The sequence below is a fragment of the Erythrolamprus reginae genome, chromosome 3 (assembly GCF_031021105.1).
Source record: "Erythrolamprus reginae isolate rEryReg1 chromosome 3, rEryReg1.hap1, whole genome shotgun sequence".
NCBI classification, from domain to species: domain Eukaryota; kingdom Metazoa; phylum Chordata; class Lepidosauria; order Squamata; family Dipsadidae; genus Erythrolamprus; species Erythrolamprus reginae.
The window spans coordinates 82,053,991-82,069,789 of NC_091952.1; the positions used below are offsets into that span (position 1 = coordinate 82,053,991).

Genomic DNA, 15,799 nt, shown 5'->3' on the forward strand with positions numbered 1-15,799 from the left:
AAAGTCCCATCCCCTACCGGTAGATAGATAGAGCTAATATTATCTTGCCATAATTTCTGGTTTAGAGGCTATTAAATTAACAAAACAATATGGTGTAAAATAAATAAAAAGACATCACTCATTTCACTACTTAAATTTTACATTAGAATTTTAAAATTGTAATAAATTATATAGTCTTGGGTTAAACAAAACTGGGGACCTAGATGTGTTCAGAATCTTGATTTCTGTTCTTTTAAGAGTTCATATAATTAACCAGAAGTGACTATATTAAATTATAGTGACTATATAAGTACCATATATATATATATGGTACTTATACTTAAACCCAACACTCTCCATTCAGCATGCAATCATAACAAGAGTAAGTCTTGACATTAAGATTTACATTGTAAGAACATTGTAAATCTATGTGTTCTTACATAAGTATAAGGAATACTGATACCAGAGAAGAAAAACAGAAATAACTGAAGGCCAAATTGTAGAAGTCTTTTTTCCTGGCACACAAAATAATGCAGGAGAATAACTATTGCGTGAAAGGTGAAGAAATGACAAAATCAAGTTCTGTATTTATGGTTATAGTTTAATTGTGCATGTTTCTGATATACAGAAGAAATCAAATCTCAGGAGGGGATCAACAGGAGTTGAAAAAGGTGGTCCTGACAATTCCTGGGAGTTGAGCCATTTGGGGCTTCATTGATCATGACTAGAGGTAGCTTCCTCCCAGTTTGGACTGGTTCACCCGAACTGCTAGCGACCTGCTGGTGACGTCATGATGACGTCATGGAACTGATTCGGTCAGTGCCAATCTGTGGGTACCGCAATCTTCTTCTTTTTTTTAATGAATATTTTAAATTTATTTTTCTACTTCTGAGCATGTGCAGAAGCCAGGTTTCTGGCACTGTATATGCAGTCGGCATCTTGTTTTCGTCTTTCTCCCACCGGATTTTTGGGTACTGTGCATGCGCATGGCACGGGAGGAAGCAAACCGGCAGCGAGGAAAATTAGAATCCATCCCTCATCATGACCAACTTATTGAATTGGACCTGGGAGTAGATGAGTGGCCAGGACATAAAGCAAAGCATTGGAGTTACACTGTTAAACTTATTATGCTATAGTTGAGCCAACTTTGGTTTCTGACTTATCTTCAAAGGTAGCCCCATGCATAATGAATCTAAGTAACCTAATTGTAAAGTGGAGAGGGCATGAGTTATTCTCATAATAGTTTTTAACCCTAAAAAGTCATTGAATTGCCATCACCAATCAAGTCTTGGCAAAGAGCTCTCTGGCCATAATGATAATAATAATTTATTAGATTTGTATGCCGCCCCTCTCCGAAGACTCAGGGCGGCTCACAACAATAATAAAAAACAATGTTGTAGCAAAACAAATCTAATATTAAAAAGAAGCATATAAAACCCTATCATATTTAAAAGCAAACAACACATACATACCAAACATAAAATATAAAAAGCCTGGGGGAAGGTGTCTCAACTCCCCCATGCCTGGCGATATAGGTGGTTCTTGAGTAGTTTACGAAAGACAAGGAGGGTGGGGGCAGTTCTAATCTCCGGGGGGGGAGTTGATTCCAGAGGGCCAGGGCCGCCACAGAGAAGGCTCTTCCCCTAGGGCCCGGCAAACAACATTGTTTGGTCGACGGGACCCGGAGAAGGTCAACTCTGTGGGACCTTATCGATCACCTTCATTTGCTGCTCTATAGAATCTGCAAATCCAGGAGGACCTCAATTCATAGATCTGCTGTTCCCAGATCAAGATACCCAACTTCCCTACTGCTAAGAACACCCTGATTACATGTCAGTAGATCTACTAAGTAGTCAAGTTTGGTTTCTCTTCTGTTGCAGCTTTTTGTATTGTAACTCATACAGTGTACAAGATCTCTCAAGCCTCAGAAATGTTTTTGGATAGCACACAATGAGAAAGGATCAACTTACTTTATATAAGCTGAAACAGCTCACCTTTGGATACAGTTTAATACTCCCTAATATAAATAAAAAATTGCATAAAGTTCAGCTAAGTTAGAATTAAATTGTGTTGATTTTTTCCCCTGTATAATTTCAGGGCAGATTTTAGCAGAGACTGAATAAGACCTCCAACACTTAAACTAAAATTGAAATTAACATTGGGTTTTTTTTTCAAAATGCTCCATCTTTACTTTCTGATATAAAAAACCAAAAAGAGAAGTTATTTTCATACTTAAATGCAAATCTCCCCCCCTTTTTTTCCTTATGCAAAAGAAAATACAAAAAGATATTTTTTAAACTTAAATTCACATCATCTTAGCAACTTACCTGGTCCCAGCAGCACACAAGGAATTATGAATGACTACACTTTAGTAGATGCCTAGGGACAACTTTTTTTTTTAAAAAAAATCCTCTGATCTTCTCTGTAGGAAGAGTGGTGTAATAGGCCACAGCCCATATTTTATTAAGGTGGACCATTTAATTTAGTCAATAATTGACATGTTTGACTAATGTCAACGTTTTGTAAGATTTCCAAATACTCGTGGAAGTATTCATTCCTCATATTTATAAGAATTAAATAATTAAAACTATGATTTAGTGTTTCCAGAAAGATTCCAGATCTTAAGAGAGATTATTATTAGAAACAATGTATGTGTCCATTTTTTAGGACACATTTGCAAATTTAGTAGGAAAACATGCTATCAAGTGAGCTTCAAAAGGAGGATATTAGACCTCCAAATAATTGCATCATTATAAAGTGGAGGTGTAGTAATTCATTCCCCTTGCCAAGGGAGTTAAAATACATATAAATACAAATAGGCTACTTACAGGGGAAGATTATTGCTGATATAGGATCAATGGATCTTATTATGTAGATTTGAAGTCCAAAGGGGCTTGTGGCTTCATAGCTTCACCAATTGGCAGCCAATGCAGTCCGTGGAGTGCTGAAGAGACATATGCCCATGTCTCTTCAGCACTCTGGACTGCATTGGCTGCCAATTGGTTTCCGGACCCAATTCAAAGTGTTGATTATGACCTATAAAGCCCTACATAGCACAGGATCAGATTACCTGTGGGGCCACCTTCTGCCGCACGAATCCCAGCATCCGGTTAGGTCCCACAGAGTTGGCCTTCTCCAGGTCCCATCAACTAGACAATATCATTTGGCGGGTCCTAGGGGAAGAACCTTCTCTGCCGAGGGCCCGGCCCTCTGGAATCAACTTCCCCCAGAGATTTGCACTGCCCCTACCTTCCTTGCCTTTCATAAGAACCTGAAAACGCACTTATGTCTTCATTAGACCCCAGCCTCTGCCCAGTAAATGTATTGGATTGACAGTGTGTATGTGATTGTTCAATTTTAAATGATTAGCTTTAAGATAATTTTTAGAAACATAGAAACATAGAAGACTGACGGCAGAAAAAGACCTCATGGTCCATCTAGTCTGCCCTTTTAAATTAACTATTCTATTAATTGGCTTAGAAATGTTTTATATATTGTATCTTTTATCGAAATGTTGTAAGCTGCCCCGAGTCCACGGAGAGGGACGGCATATAAGTCAAATAAACAAACAAAGTAAGTAAGTAAGTAAGTAAGTAAGTAAGTAAGTAAGTAAGTAAGTAAGTAAGTAAGTAAGTAAGTAAGTAAGTAACAAAGAACTCCACAGAGTAACAAAGAGCCACAATGGTGTAGTGGTTAGAATGCAGTATTGCAGGTTAATTCTGTGACTGCTGATTGCCAGCAGTCTGCCCGAATCTCACCATGGTCAAGGTTGATTCAGCCTTCCATCTTTCTGTGATCGGTAAAATGAGGAGCCAGATTGTTGTATGCTAACTCTACAACTCAGAGAGGGGTGGAAAGCACTGTGAAGCTGTCTATGAGTCTTAAGTGCTATTGCTATCTGGCTACCTATTTCTGATGATTCCCAGGATGGATTAAATAGGTCACATATTTCTCTTCAGGTAGTCTATGTCGCTTTAGAATGATTTCAGAGTCAGCAGGAAGCAAAGACAGAGGTAAGAAATCAACTTGTTCTTCAACCTTCTCATGATCTCAATTGAGAACAGGCGCGTGAGAAATGTAGTCTTTAAACAGAGTTTGCACAACCTGTTGCTTCCTGCACCAAGCTCTCCAAAGGAGAGAGAGTGATTAATTTGACTAGAAACTAGATCTGTCTGATCTATCCATTCTAAAGCCCCTGTTTTTAGCTAACTTCCTTGAGCTTCTCAGCTGGGATAGAGCAAAGCATAGTTTTATAAACTGCTTGAGGCATTGTGAACAATTACAGTTCACACCCTCAGTCCTCCTGAGAGGTTTCAGAGTTCTTTCCCGAGAACAAAAGTCCCGTTATTCATGTTGTATGGAACAAAGGCATCCTGGTGGGGCAAAATCCCTCCTGTCAAAGGTATCCAACAAAGCTGAAAAGATTAACCAATATAGATTGGTTCTTTTTTTATTACAGCATGAAATAAAATAAAAACCAATCCATATCTAACATTTTAAGTCAGCAAGATAAATTGAAACAGATGAGCACAGATCTGTGGAGATGCTTTGGTTCAATGAAATTTTGAGAGCAGCAAAACAACTTCACAAAGGATTTCAACTCTTTGCTGCCCAGGATAAAGGATGTTGCTTTGGTTCAGTGTACTTCATAGCATCTCTGTAACTTCTTCAAATACTTGCACAGATTGGTGGGGAAAAATGATGCAAGGGCACCTGTGAAAAAACCTCTTCGGGTTTTTTTTTAACAAAGAATTTATGAAGGAGGTTCACACCATGTCATCCTTCACAACTTCCTCTTACTATCTTTTGGCACTTGCAAAATGGAGAAGGTGCAAAATGACACTTTTCTCCTCACAGCCTTTTTTGTGCTTATACAGATGCTAAACTTGTAGCTCTGAATAGAGTCTTGGCTTCTCTTTTGATCAGAGTTGACAAAAACTATGACAGAACAGATGTGATTACTGCAGAATTGATACTTTATCATTCTACACAAAACGGTCAGAACATTTATGGTGCATACACATGCGTGTGTATAAGGATATGTGTGTGTGTAGAGAAACATCTTTCAGCTGTGGCGAGGGGGGCGTTTGCCCAGGTTCGCCTGATGCACCAGTTGCGGCCCTATCTGGATCGGGAGTCACTGCTCACAGTCACTCATGCCCTAATCACCTCGAGGCTCGACTACTGTAACGCTCTCTACATGGGGCTACCTTTGAAAAGTGTTCGGAAACTTCAGATCGTGCAGAATGCAGCTGCGAGAGTAATCATGGGCTTCCCTAAATATGCCCATGTTACACCAACACTCCGCAGTCTGCATTGGTTGCCGATCAGTTTTTGGTCACAATTCAAAGTGTTGGTTATGACCTATAGAGCCCTTCATGGCACCGGACCAGATTATCTTCGGGACCGCCTTCTGCCGCACAAATCCCAGCGACCAGTTAGGTCCCACAGAGTGGGCCTTCTCCAGGTCCCGTCAACTAAACAATGTCGTTTGGCGGGACCCAGGGGAAGACCCTTCTCTGTGGTGGCCCCGGCCCTCTGGAACCAACTCCCCCCAGAGATTAGAATGGCCCCACCCTTCTTGCCTTTCGTAAGCTCCTTAAAACCCACCTCTGTCGTCAGGCATGGGGGAATTGAGATATCCTTTCCCCCTAGGCTTCTGCAATTTATGTATGGTATGCTTGTATGCTTGTATGTATGATTGGTTCTTAAAATAAGGGTTTTTAGCTGTCCTAGTATTGGATTGTCACATGTTGTTTTACCACTGTTGTTAGCCGCCCCGAGTCTACGGAGAGGAGCAGCATACAAATCCAATAAATGAATGAATGAATGAATAAATAAATAAAATAAATTCAAGGAATACCAAAAATTAAACCCCATATATAATTTATTAGATACATTAAAAGTTCGAGTTGGTTGTCATTTGCTTCTAAACATTTCCTGCCTTGATTGACACATGATGTTTGAATATTCCTAAATACAGTAAAATTTTAATCTGAAAAATAAATTATTAATAAAATGAATATACTGTGATTGACTTACAGGGATCAACTTTTGATGCACCTTGAATAACATACCCACACAACTACTAAACACATATGAACATTTGAAAGTAAATCAAATAAACTTCTGCAAATCTGGCTGCTCGCCCATTCATAAAATGTTTATTATAGAAAGATGTAACCAGATACAGTACACAATATACCAGGCAGTGAATGATAGGCTTTTTTACTAGATTTTGTATTTCCTTTTATCCCGACATGGTTTACCTTTTCTGGGAACAGACGAACTCTCTTCCAAATAAAATTATAAACTATTAAATTCCCCATGAAAATTAGATGACGTTTTTTGAAAGTAAATTATAATTGTTGGATTGAAGTATACCACATTTAAAGGAAACAAACACATTGTAAAATATTTTTTCTATCTATATAGTATGTTTCATATATTCAATATATGTACACATCAGAGATCAGAAGTTGACTTCAAAGTAACTTGCCACAATATAAATGTGAAGAATTATTTACCTTTATTGGGATGAAAAAGTTCTTATTTGCCAAAGAGACCCCAAAATCCATATACAATATGTTATTATAATAAATCATACTATAAATTATTATAAATCATATTGGGAAACAAATGCATTAGCCATATATCTATTCAAATAAATAAAGTACTGTGGATTGGATCCAATGAATTGCCATCTACTACTATATTGTAAATGTAAGCATAAAATATGACATTTATATCATAGAATCTGGTCTGAATAAAGAATATATATTCTCTCAATCCTCCTTTGGAATCTCAGTGACTATTGGTGTTTAGTAAAAATAAAATACCATACATTGACTGCTAATTCTCCAATGTGGTTTTATACAAAGAACTGGAAAATAACTGCAATTCTAATGTGCATTAACTTTCCTTCCAGCCAACTGGTTATCTTTTCCAGAAGCATGTGAAATGACAATTGGCATGGATTGATATGCAATTTTCCTAATATCTATCAGTTTACTGCAGAGTAGGATGGAGATTAAAAAACACTACACTTACAAAAATAAGAGCATTTAGTCCAACATCATGGCATATTTCATTTTTGAAAAGGCTAAACTGATGGGAAAGGATTAACACTTCCACTGAGCAAGCTGAATGGCACATTTTAAGTGTATTTCTGAATACGCTGAATGACACATTTCTGAAAATATTCAGCTGACATATTTGAAGGTAGAGTATCAATAAATACAGTGGTACCTCTACTTAGGAACTTAACTCGTTCCGTCACCAAGTTCTTAAGTAAAAAGGGTTGTAAGTAGAAGCAATTTTTCCCATAGGAATCAATGTAAAAGCAAATAATGTGTGCAAACCCATTAGGAAAGAAATAAAAGCTCGAAATTTGGGTGCGAGGAGGAGGAAGAAGAAGAGGAGGAGGACAATTGCTGCCGAAGGAAGAAGGTGAGGTGAGGGGAATCAAAAAAAATCCAAAACTTTAAGGCTTTAAAAAAAAAAAGAGGGACTCTGAGGCGGCGAGGAGGAACACGCGCCTCCCATATACCCAGTGTGAGGCTGCCTCCCATACACTGCACCAGAGAGAGAAACCCAGGGAGAATGGCAGGAAACTGGCTAGGCCTTCGTGCCGCTCTCAAATTTCCTCAGAAATTTTTCTGGGCTCAGGTTCTTAAGTAGGAAATGGTTCTTAAGAAGAAGCAACAAAATCTTGAACATGTGGTTCTTATCTAGAAAAGTTCTTAAGTAGAGGCTTTCTTAGGTAGAGGTTCCACTGTATTCTAATATATTCTAATACAACTACAGTGGTACCTCAAGATATGAACTCCTCGTCTTACGAACAACTCGTGATACGAACCCGGGGTTCAGAAAAATTTTGCCTCTTCTTACGAACTTTTTTCGAGTTACGAACCGGCGTTCGGAGACTGCTGGGAAGCCGCGCGGCTGTTTTAAAAGGTGACAGCCGGGCGGCGGGGCTTCTCAGAAGCCTCCCGAACGCCGGTTCGTAACTCGAACAAAGTTCGTAAGAAGAGGCAAAATTTTGCTGAACCCCGGGTTCGGTTCGGGAGGTTGCTGGGAAGCCCCCCAGGCCGGCTGCGACCTTTTAAAACAGCCGCGCCGCTTCCCAGCTGTCTCCCGAAGCCGAACGCAGAAGTTCGGCTTTAGCGTTCGGCTTCAGGAGACAGCTGGGAAGCGGCGCAGGTGTTTTAAAAGGTCGCAGCCGGCCTGGGGGGCTTGCCACCACCCCCTGAACCCCGAACCGGCTTCCCAGCAGTCGCAGAAAGCCGTTTTTTTGCGGGGGGGTTTTTGGTTGCACGGATTAATTGACTTTACATTGTTTCCTATGGGAAACAATGTTTCGTCTTACGAACCTTTCATCTTACGAACCTCCTCCTTGCACCAATTAAGTTCGTATCATGAGGTATTACTGTACAATATATATAATCAACATGACAGTACCTGCCAATTGAGGCATAAGTCATGTATTGGTATACTGCATTTTTCAGAGTATAAGACACACTTGTTTCTTCCCTAAAAGGCTGAAAATTTGAGTGTGTCTTATACTCCAAATGTAGCTTTTTCGAAGCTTTTTTTCCAGCCCTATCTAGGTGCTAACAACTTCCTAGCTTCCTATTCCCTCCGAAGGGTTTTTCCTGCCCTAAGTCTTTGCAGGCTTATTTTCATTCCTACTCCCTCTGAAAAAGGCTTTTTTAGCCCTAACCAGGGGATAAAATAATGTGCTTTAAGCTGAACAGACTAAGGATGATAGCCAGATGAATACCTGGTACGTAGATTTCCTCCCCTATTTTCCGCCCCCAAAAAGTAAGATGCATCTTACACTCCGAAAAATATGGTATATTCCTATCACAAAACCTCAGTCTTTTTAAAAAGCTTTTTTAACATCTTGTCAAATTACTTGCTTCTTTTCTTCCTCCCATATCCTTTTAGAAAACTGGTCATAAGTTGAGAGCAGTGATAAATAGGAGTAGCACTCTGAAAGCATAGTATGATACAACTGAAGCAAAAGAAACCCCAACCAAAGCCATTCAGAACTGAACCTATTCAGTTCAAACAATTAAGAGCATACAGTGGTACCTCTACTTACTGTTCTGCCTGCGTGTCCCAACCACCCGTAATTACAGGGTAATTAGTCCATAAAGACACCCACCACACGATAGAAGGAAAACCCAAAAGTCTTTATCAACAGAAAAACAGAAACAGCTCCCTTTTTAAATGTCAAAGGGATTTTCTGGTACACACAAGGCACAGGTTCAATGCAATCCAATTTCTCATCCAATAACTGAGAAATTTAGTCCAATTCTAAAATCCAGAGAGTCCACACACAGTCTTGAACAGCAAAAACCACGATCTTGATGAAACTATGAATCAGATAAACTGCCCTGAGGCTAAACCAGCAGGCTGCTCTTTTATCTGTAGCACTAATTACAGCAGCCCCACCCAACCACAGGTGGCCTCACTTATCTCCTGTAATAATCCTTCAGTTGTTCTCTCCTATGCATCACTCTACCCATGCTTGGATGTGTCATAAGTTCTTGTTCAGAATCCAGGGATGATAAGGATGATTGATCTCCTCCTGGGCTGTCTGACAAACTCTCCTCTTCCAAGTCACCCCCATCTTCTTCTTCTTCTGAGGAAACTTCACTACCTGACTCTGTCAGCAATACAACAGGCCTATGACATGTTGATGTCTTCCCTGCATCCTCCTCCACATTCCTTGGGGCTGGAGCTGGGCTAGAGCCAACCACAACACCTATGAACTTAATTCGTTCCGTGACCAGGTTCTTAAGTAGAAAAGTTTGTAAGAAGAAGCAATTTTTCGCATGGGAATCAATGTAAAAGCAAATAATGTGTGCGATTCAGGAAACCACAGGGAGGGAGTCCATGTTTTGGCCGGCCAGGAAGGACGTCTTTGTGACGTCAAAGCTCCGCCCATGGAATTCCCTATTGGGATTCCCCACCTCCTTTCCAGCCTCCCGACCGGCCCGACAGCTCCGCAGCTCTTTTGAAAAGCTAACAGCTGGGGGCGGGGCTTCTCAGCGTCCTCCTGAACCTGAACGCCGCCCCCGAACATTTGCCGAACTTCTTGGTTTGGCATTCGGGAGAACGCCGAGAAGCCCCCCGGCTGTTTCAAAAGGCAACAGCTGGGCGGCGGGACTTCTCAGCGGCCTCCCGAATGCCGAACCCGGATGTTCGGCAAAAGTTTGGGTTTGGCGTTCGGGTTCGGGAGGATGCCGAGAACCCCCCCGGCTATTTCAAAAAGCGACAGCCGGGCGGCGGGGCTTCTTGGCAGCCACCCGAACCCGAACTTTTGCCAAACTTCCGGGTTCGGCATTGGGAGAACGCTGAGAAGCGCCCGGCTGTTTCAAAAGGTGACAGTCAGGCGGCGAGGTTTTTTTGCACGCATTAATTCATTTTACATTGTTTCCTATGGGAAACAATGTTTCATCTTACGAACTTTTTACCTTACGAACCTCCTCTGGGAACCAATTAAGTTCGTAAGACGAGGTATTACTGTACTATCTTAGGTGAACAACACCACATTAGGGTTACCATTTACCTTCTCTACCGGTTTGCATTTCAACAGAAGTGCACATTTTGCATATTTTTGCAAATTAATCACACATAATAAGTAGATAGCTTTCACCATTACTTGGACTATGCCAATTTTGGCACAACATTTTAGGGTTCCCGTGTACATGTGTGTTTTAGTTTCCCTCATGTATAAAAGTAGAGTGATGAAGTCAGAAAGATGTTTCTAACCTAGTTTTCTCTTTGACATGCAATATTCTATTCTGCACAAGTCTTCCAGGAGCTCAATGTTACTTACATCCATTTTTTTTTTAATGAAAGAGGTTGGACATGGAGATTGTAGCTTTTAGTGTAATTCACTATGATTCCCTATACAATACAATTCTCATTGGCCCTAACTGAAGCTTTTAAGATAGCAACTATATAATAATTTTTGCTTGCTGTAAGAAAAAGTTTGGGAGGGGGGAGGAAATTCTGAATTTCATCAACAGTAGTTTGGGATATGCAAGTTAAAATAAACTCTGGTAATTTGGCTGCCTTATATTATTTAGGGAGAAATGAGATGAGTGCAGCCATAATAATTGACCTTGCCTACCCACCAAATAGCCAAATATTTTAGCTTGTTTGAAAATTAAGAGTGAACAGATTGTGCCACCAATTTAAGCCTAACTAAGATTCTTTTGGAAAATACTTCAATGAGATTGTGTGATAAAGTTATTATATATTGTCCAGCAATCCAGTGCTGCTTTCCATCAAAAAATGAAACCAAAAAGAGGATAACAAAAATAGTTGAAAATAAAAAGAAAGATAATTTCCTCTAAAGTTACTCTCCTGTTTAAAAAATTCTAAAACAAACTTAATATTTATAAATGTAAGGAGGGGAATTAAATGTGTTTTCTGCCTCTGGGCAACGTGAATTTTGCGTGGCCCCTTTATAAAATTATTAGGATTTAATATGAATCTAAAAAATATGGATAAAAAATAGAAATTAGAAGTCTTGGTGAGTAATACTAAGAAGTCTTTTTCTAGAGGTCCAATTAGCATGGGAAACTATGATTAAACCAATTATGATCTTGTTTGGACTTCTAATACAGTAGATGCTATCAATAATTTAAAACTCACATTATCTTCCAGGGACATTGACTACTTTATGTGGTGTGGTTTTGAGTTACTTAAATAACTCTCAATACTTGAATTAGTTTTGGCAGCTCAGCAGGATGAAAAAAATCCCCCATTTCATTGAAATATCAAATTGCTCCCTAATTAATTAAACTGACATTTAATTTCCATAGAACTTTATGGTTGTTATCAATATATTTTATTATACTCCAAGTATAAATTCTAATGACAGTAAACTTATTGTATTTTGTAATGGTATGTAGTTTGCACGCTTCACGTAAGAAAAATAGACAATCATTTCCTTAGTGCAATGTATGTATATTATTTTTATATTCTGAATATTCTATCAATATTGTGATTTTAGATATTAATGCTACAATCATTTTGATTATTTGACTTTTTCTTCAAAGTTAAATATAGCATTGGAAATAAATGAAAAAGTGAATGAAGAGCATAGAATAGATCAAGGTATGTATTTTCTAATCAAGGTTTTGTCTTAAGCTAAATTACTTGATATTACAATCTCCATCATATTATTACTTGATGTTGCATGTGTGCATGTGTATGTGTGCATGCACACACCAGTGTATAAGAGTTTGTTTGGTGCAGTAGTTGGGCAGACTATAAAATGGGAGACTGTTAGTCTCTACTCAGGCACAAGGCCAGTTGGATGACCTCAGACCTGTTACTTTCTCTTGCCTCAAGAAGGAAAAAAATTCAAATCACTTAAAAAAAATCTTGCTAAGAAAACTGCAGGAACTGTCCAGACAATCGCCAGGAGTCAACACTGACGCAAAGGCAGATATATCTATACATACATCATACCCGCTGTTTCAAGCATCTGTCTAAATTTGCCCCATCCTATTATGGAAAGTGATTTAGAGCCTACGGGGTCCTTGATGCTTCTGAACTTGCTTGTTTTTTTGCAGACGTTTCATTACCCAAACTAGGTTAACATCATCAATGCTAGTTAGATGTCAGTTTATATTCTGATGGTCTGCCCTATCACCGTTGGTTGGGGATGATGGTCTGAGAGATTCTTTGGTTAGGCTGTTTTGCTGTTGGCTTTTTTAGCAATTTCTTGATTAAGGTTTTGGTTATTTGATGGTTGGTCTGATGCAAACCTTGATTTGTCGATGGCTGGTGGGAGAGATGCTTGGGTCTTTAGAGTAGTGATTTAAAGTTGCTCTTCTACAGTAGGCATGTCCGATATGAAGTGAAACCAAGCCACAGGGATCCACCAATCCCTTTCATTCACCTGGCCCACAATCACACTCTACAGACAGGAACATCTCCTGGCATAATTATTGTGGTAGATCAAAGGTTATGTCAGGGCAGGGTTAGCCAAAATTGGCTCTTCTGTGATTTGTGGACTTCAACTCCCAGAATTCCTGAGCCAACCATGTTAGTTCAGGAATTCTGGGAATTGAAGTCCACATGTCATAGAAGAGCAAACTTTGCCTACCCTTGTATTAGCGGGCTTTCTCACTGGCTAAAAGGTAGCTTTTTTAAAAAAAAACTCAGCTGTAAGGAAGGGACTCCCAAACACGCTTCCCAAAGCAATCGGGAGAGCACTGGTTCCTCACCTGCGTTTCCAGGTTAAAAGCCTACGTCGGAGCTTGGTTTGCAATCCGCCGGGTTTCTATCAGATGGTGCGAGCGAGGAAAAAGCGTCCCAAACGGGGGGAAATACCGTGGCACAAGACTGAGCACTTCGACATCAATCCTGCAGGGGGCGCCGTAGCCAATCCCTGCGAGGTCCTTCCCCCCTCTTCCCTGCCGCCTCCTTTCCCATTCGATGCAAACCATCCCAGGAAGCCGCCTTTTGGATGGACTCCAAGGAGGCTGGAGAAACTGCCCAATAAAGCTTCGCCTGTCTGATTTTCTTAACCCCCTAATTGGTCGGCTCCCGCGTCAAGCACCCACACGAATCTTCTGGGAACGAACCTGATGAGGGGAGGGGCTAACGCTTGGGCCTGTGGATGGGAGGTGGGTGGGTGGGAGTGGTTTAAAGTTTAAGGTAACACCGGCCGGCGCTGACACGTAACCTGCGCATTGTTCTTGGCGTTGGCTCATTCTGCATTGCGTAGGAGAGCCTGGTGGCGGCGCTGTTGACGCCGGCCGCGGCCGCCAAGGTTGTCATCTCGTGCGGGCAAGCCGCCGTCATGGAAGGAAAACCTGCTGATCGGCTGCTGTGCGACAGCCTCATCCTTTGGGTAAGCGGCGAGGAAAGAAGGGAGGGGGCGGGAAGGAGACACCCCTTCCCCCGTATCTTGGTCTAATCCGAGCAGTAGCTCCATCGCTCCCCCCCCTCCCTTCGCCTTCTCCGAGTCGCCTCGAGCCGGTTCCGCGCGCCCTTCGGACTCGCCGTCGCGCGCTCTTCGGACCCGGCATTTGGGGGCGGGGGGGGGGGGGCGGCGGCTGGTGTTACGGGAAGGCGCCGTTCTCTGCAAGCCGCCCCGGGGACGTCAGTGTAGCCCGGAGCGGAGCTGCGAATCCAATATGGAGACTCTCCGCGCTTCGCTTTCTCTTGCTCTTCTCGCATCCTGAATGCGGATTGCCGGGGGTTCAGACGGTCACCTGGGAGCTATAATTTAGCTCCCCGCAAACTCCGCCCCCCAGTGTTTAATGCTGCCCTGATCTCCCCTTGCGCATAAAATTGCCGGGGGGTGCGTCGATTTGCACCATGCGCGTGTGAGTTGACGCGTTTATGGGGATTCCTCTTTGCAAGGAAGCTTTCCTTTGGTGGGTCAGTAAAAGTTTTAAAATGGCTCTCAATGGGATACCCAGTGAGTAATTCTCCTGTGTAACCTGTTTGGAAGGAAGGAGGGAGAGGGAAAGAGAAAACATTTGAACCCTAAGTGAGCTTCTGTGTCAGAGCGCTTTTAAGACAAACAGGTTTCTAATTGCCGCCTTTCAATAGTCAATATAACAATAGCATTTATGTACCGCTTCGTGGTAGTTTACAGAGAGTAAGCATATTGCCCCCAGCAATCTGGGTCTTCATTTTACCGACCTTGGAAGGCTGAGTCAACCTTGAACCTACTGAGATTCGATCTGCCAAACTGCTGACAGCCTGTGATGGGCAGAAGTAGCTTGTGAATCTTGTTTTCCTTCCATATCAGATTTTTCTAGGAAGCAGCGGGTAGGAAATCGTGGAAGATAATGCAAGGGGTGAATCCTTCCCTCCTTTAGAGACAAGAAAGCATTTCTGTTATTCTTTCAGGTTTTGTCAAAGCTTGTGTGAAAATGTTACATTGTTTTTAAAAAAACTGTCAGTAATTATTTTTTATTCATTGCAAATGGAAAACTTAAGAGCAGGCCTTTCAGCTTTTCTTTGGTTTTGAAAATAACTTTTGAGACATTAGCTATTTGTAGGAAATGGAATAATATGGCCCAGTAACATACACTGAAGATATATTCCACAGAAGAGTAACCTGTGTTAAAATACCACAGGAATGCTGTATTCTGTATGAATTCAGATGAATTTTACTATGCAGGTTCTATGTATTTTTATATGTTGTGAGCCACCCTGAGTCCTCAGATGAGGGCAGCATATAAGACAAACAAACAAACAAATGTAAGGACACTGAAAATATTCACGTGGGGAATGTGAATATTCATGCAGGCATTTTTGAGTGTGTACCGTATATAAAGTAGTAATGGTGAACCTTTTTTTCCTGGGGTGTTGAAAGTACACTATTGCATGGGTGGGCGGGCCCACACTCAATTCAGTGCCTCCGATCCCCACCCCCATGCATTCATAAGCCCACCACTGCTCCACTTCCTGTGCATGACATCCCCTGCTCCCCTATTTCCTGACTTCCAGTGGGCCTGTTTTTCACCGTCCCCAGACACTAGAGTCTGGGGAGGGCAAAAATGGCCTCGCCTATCCTCCTGGAGGTCCTCCAGAGGCCAAAAATGCAGCCTCACTGCAAGCCAAAAATCAGCTGGAGCTGAACTAGAGCAAAGGTTCATGTGCCAGTAGGTATGGCTCCATGTGCCACCTGTGGCATGTATGCCATAGGTCCACCATCACGGATATAGAGGATGTGCCTGACTGATGTTTCCAGAAACAGTTTCTATCTTGCTTTAGAATTAGAAACTTTTTTAAAAACTTTCATTGCAAGGATTTGATTGTTTTTCTTCCT

The 15,799-nt window shown here is 41.2% G+C and overlaps 2 protein-coding genes across 2 annotated transcripts in view; one reads left to right on the forward strand and one right to left on the reverse strand.

Moving 5' to 3' along the window:
* The window catches only part of LOC139165737 (E3 ubiquitin-protein ligase RNF170-like), a 31,097-nt gene extending 17,745 nt beyond the window's left edge, over positions 1-13,352 (reverse strand). The window contains exon 1 of the mRNA XM_070748976.1: positions 13,236-13,352. The gene's annotated coding sequence lies outside the window, so the exon portion shown is untranslated. The remainder of the gene's footprint in view (positions 1-13,235) is intronic.
* A 334-nt stretch (positions 13,353-13,686) lies between these two features.
* HOOK1 (hook microtubule tethering protein 1) overlaps positions 13,687-15,799 on the forward strand; it is a 42,480-nt gene continuing 40,367 nt past the window's right edge. The window contains exon 1 of the mRNA XM_070746012.1: positions 13,687-13,864. Coding sequence (XP_070602113.1) covers positions 13,814-13,864 — 51 coding nt within the window. The 5' untranslated portion in view covers positions 13,687-13,813. The remainder of the gene's footprint in view (positions 13,865-15,799) is intronic.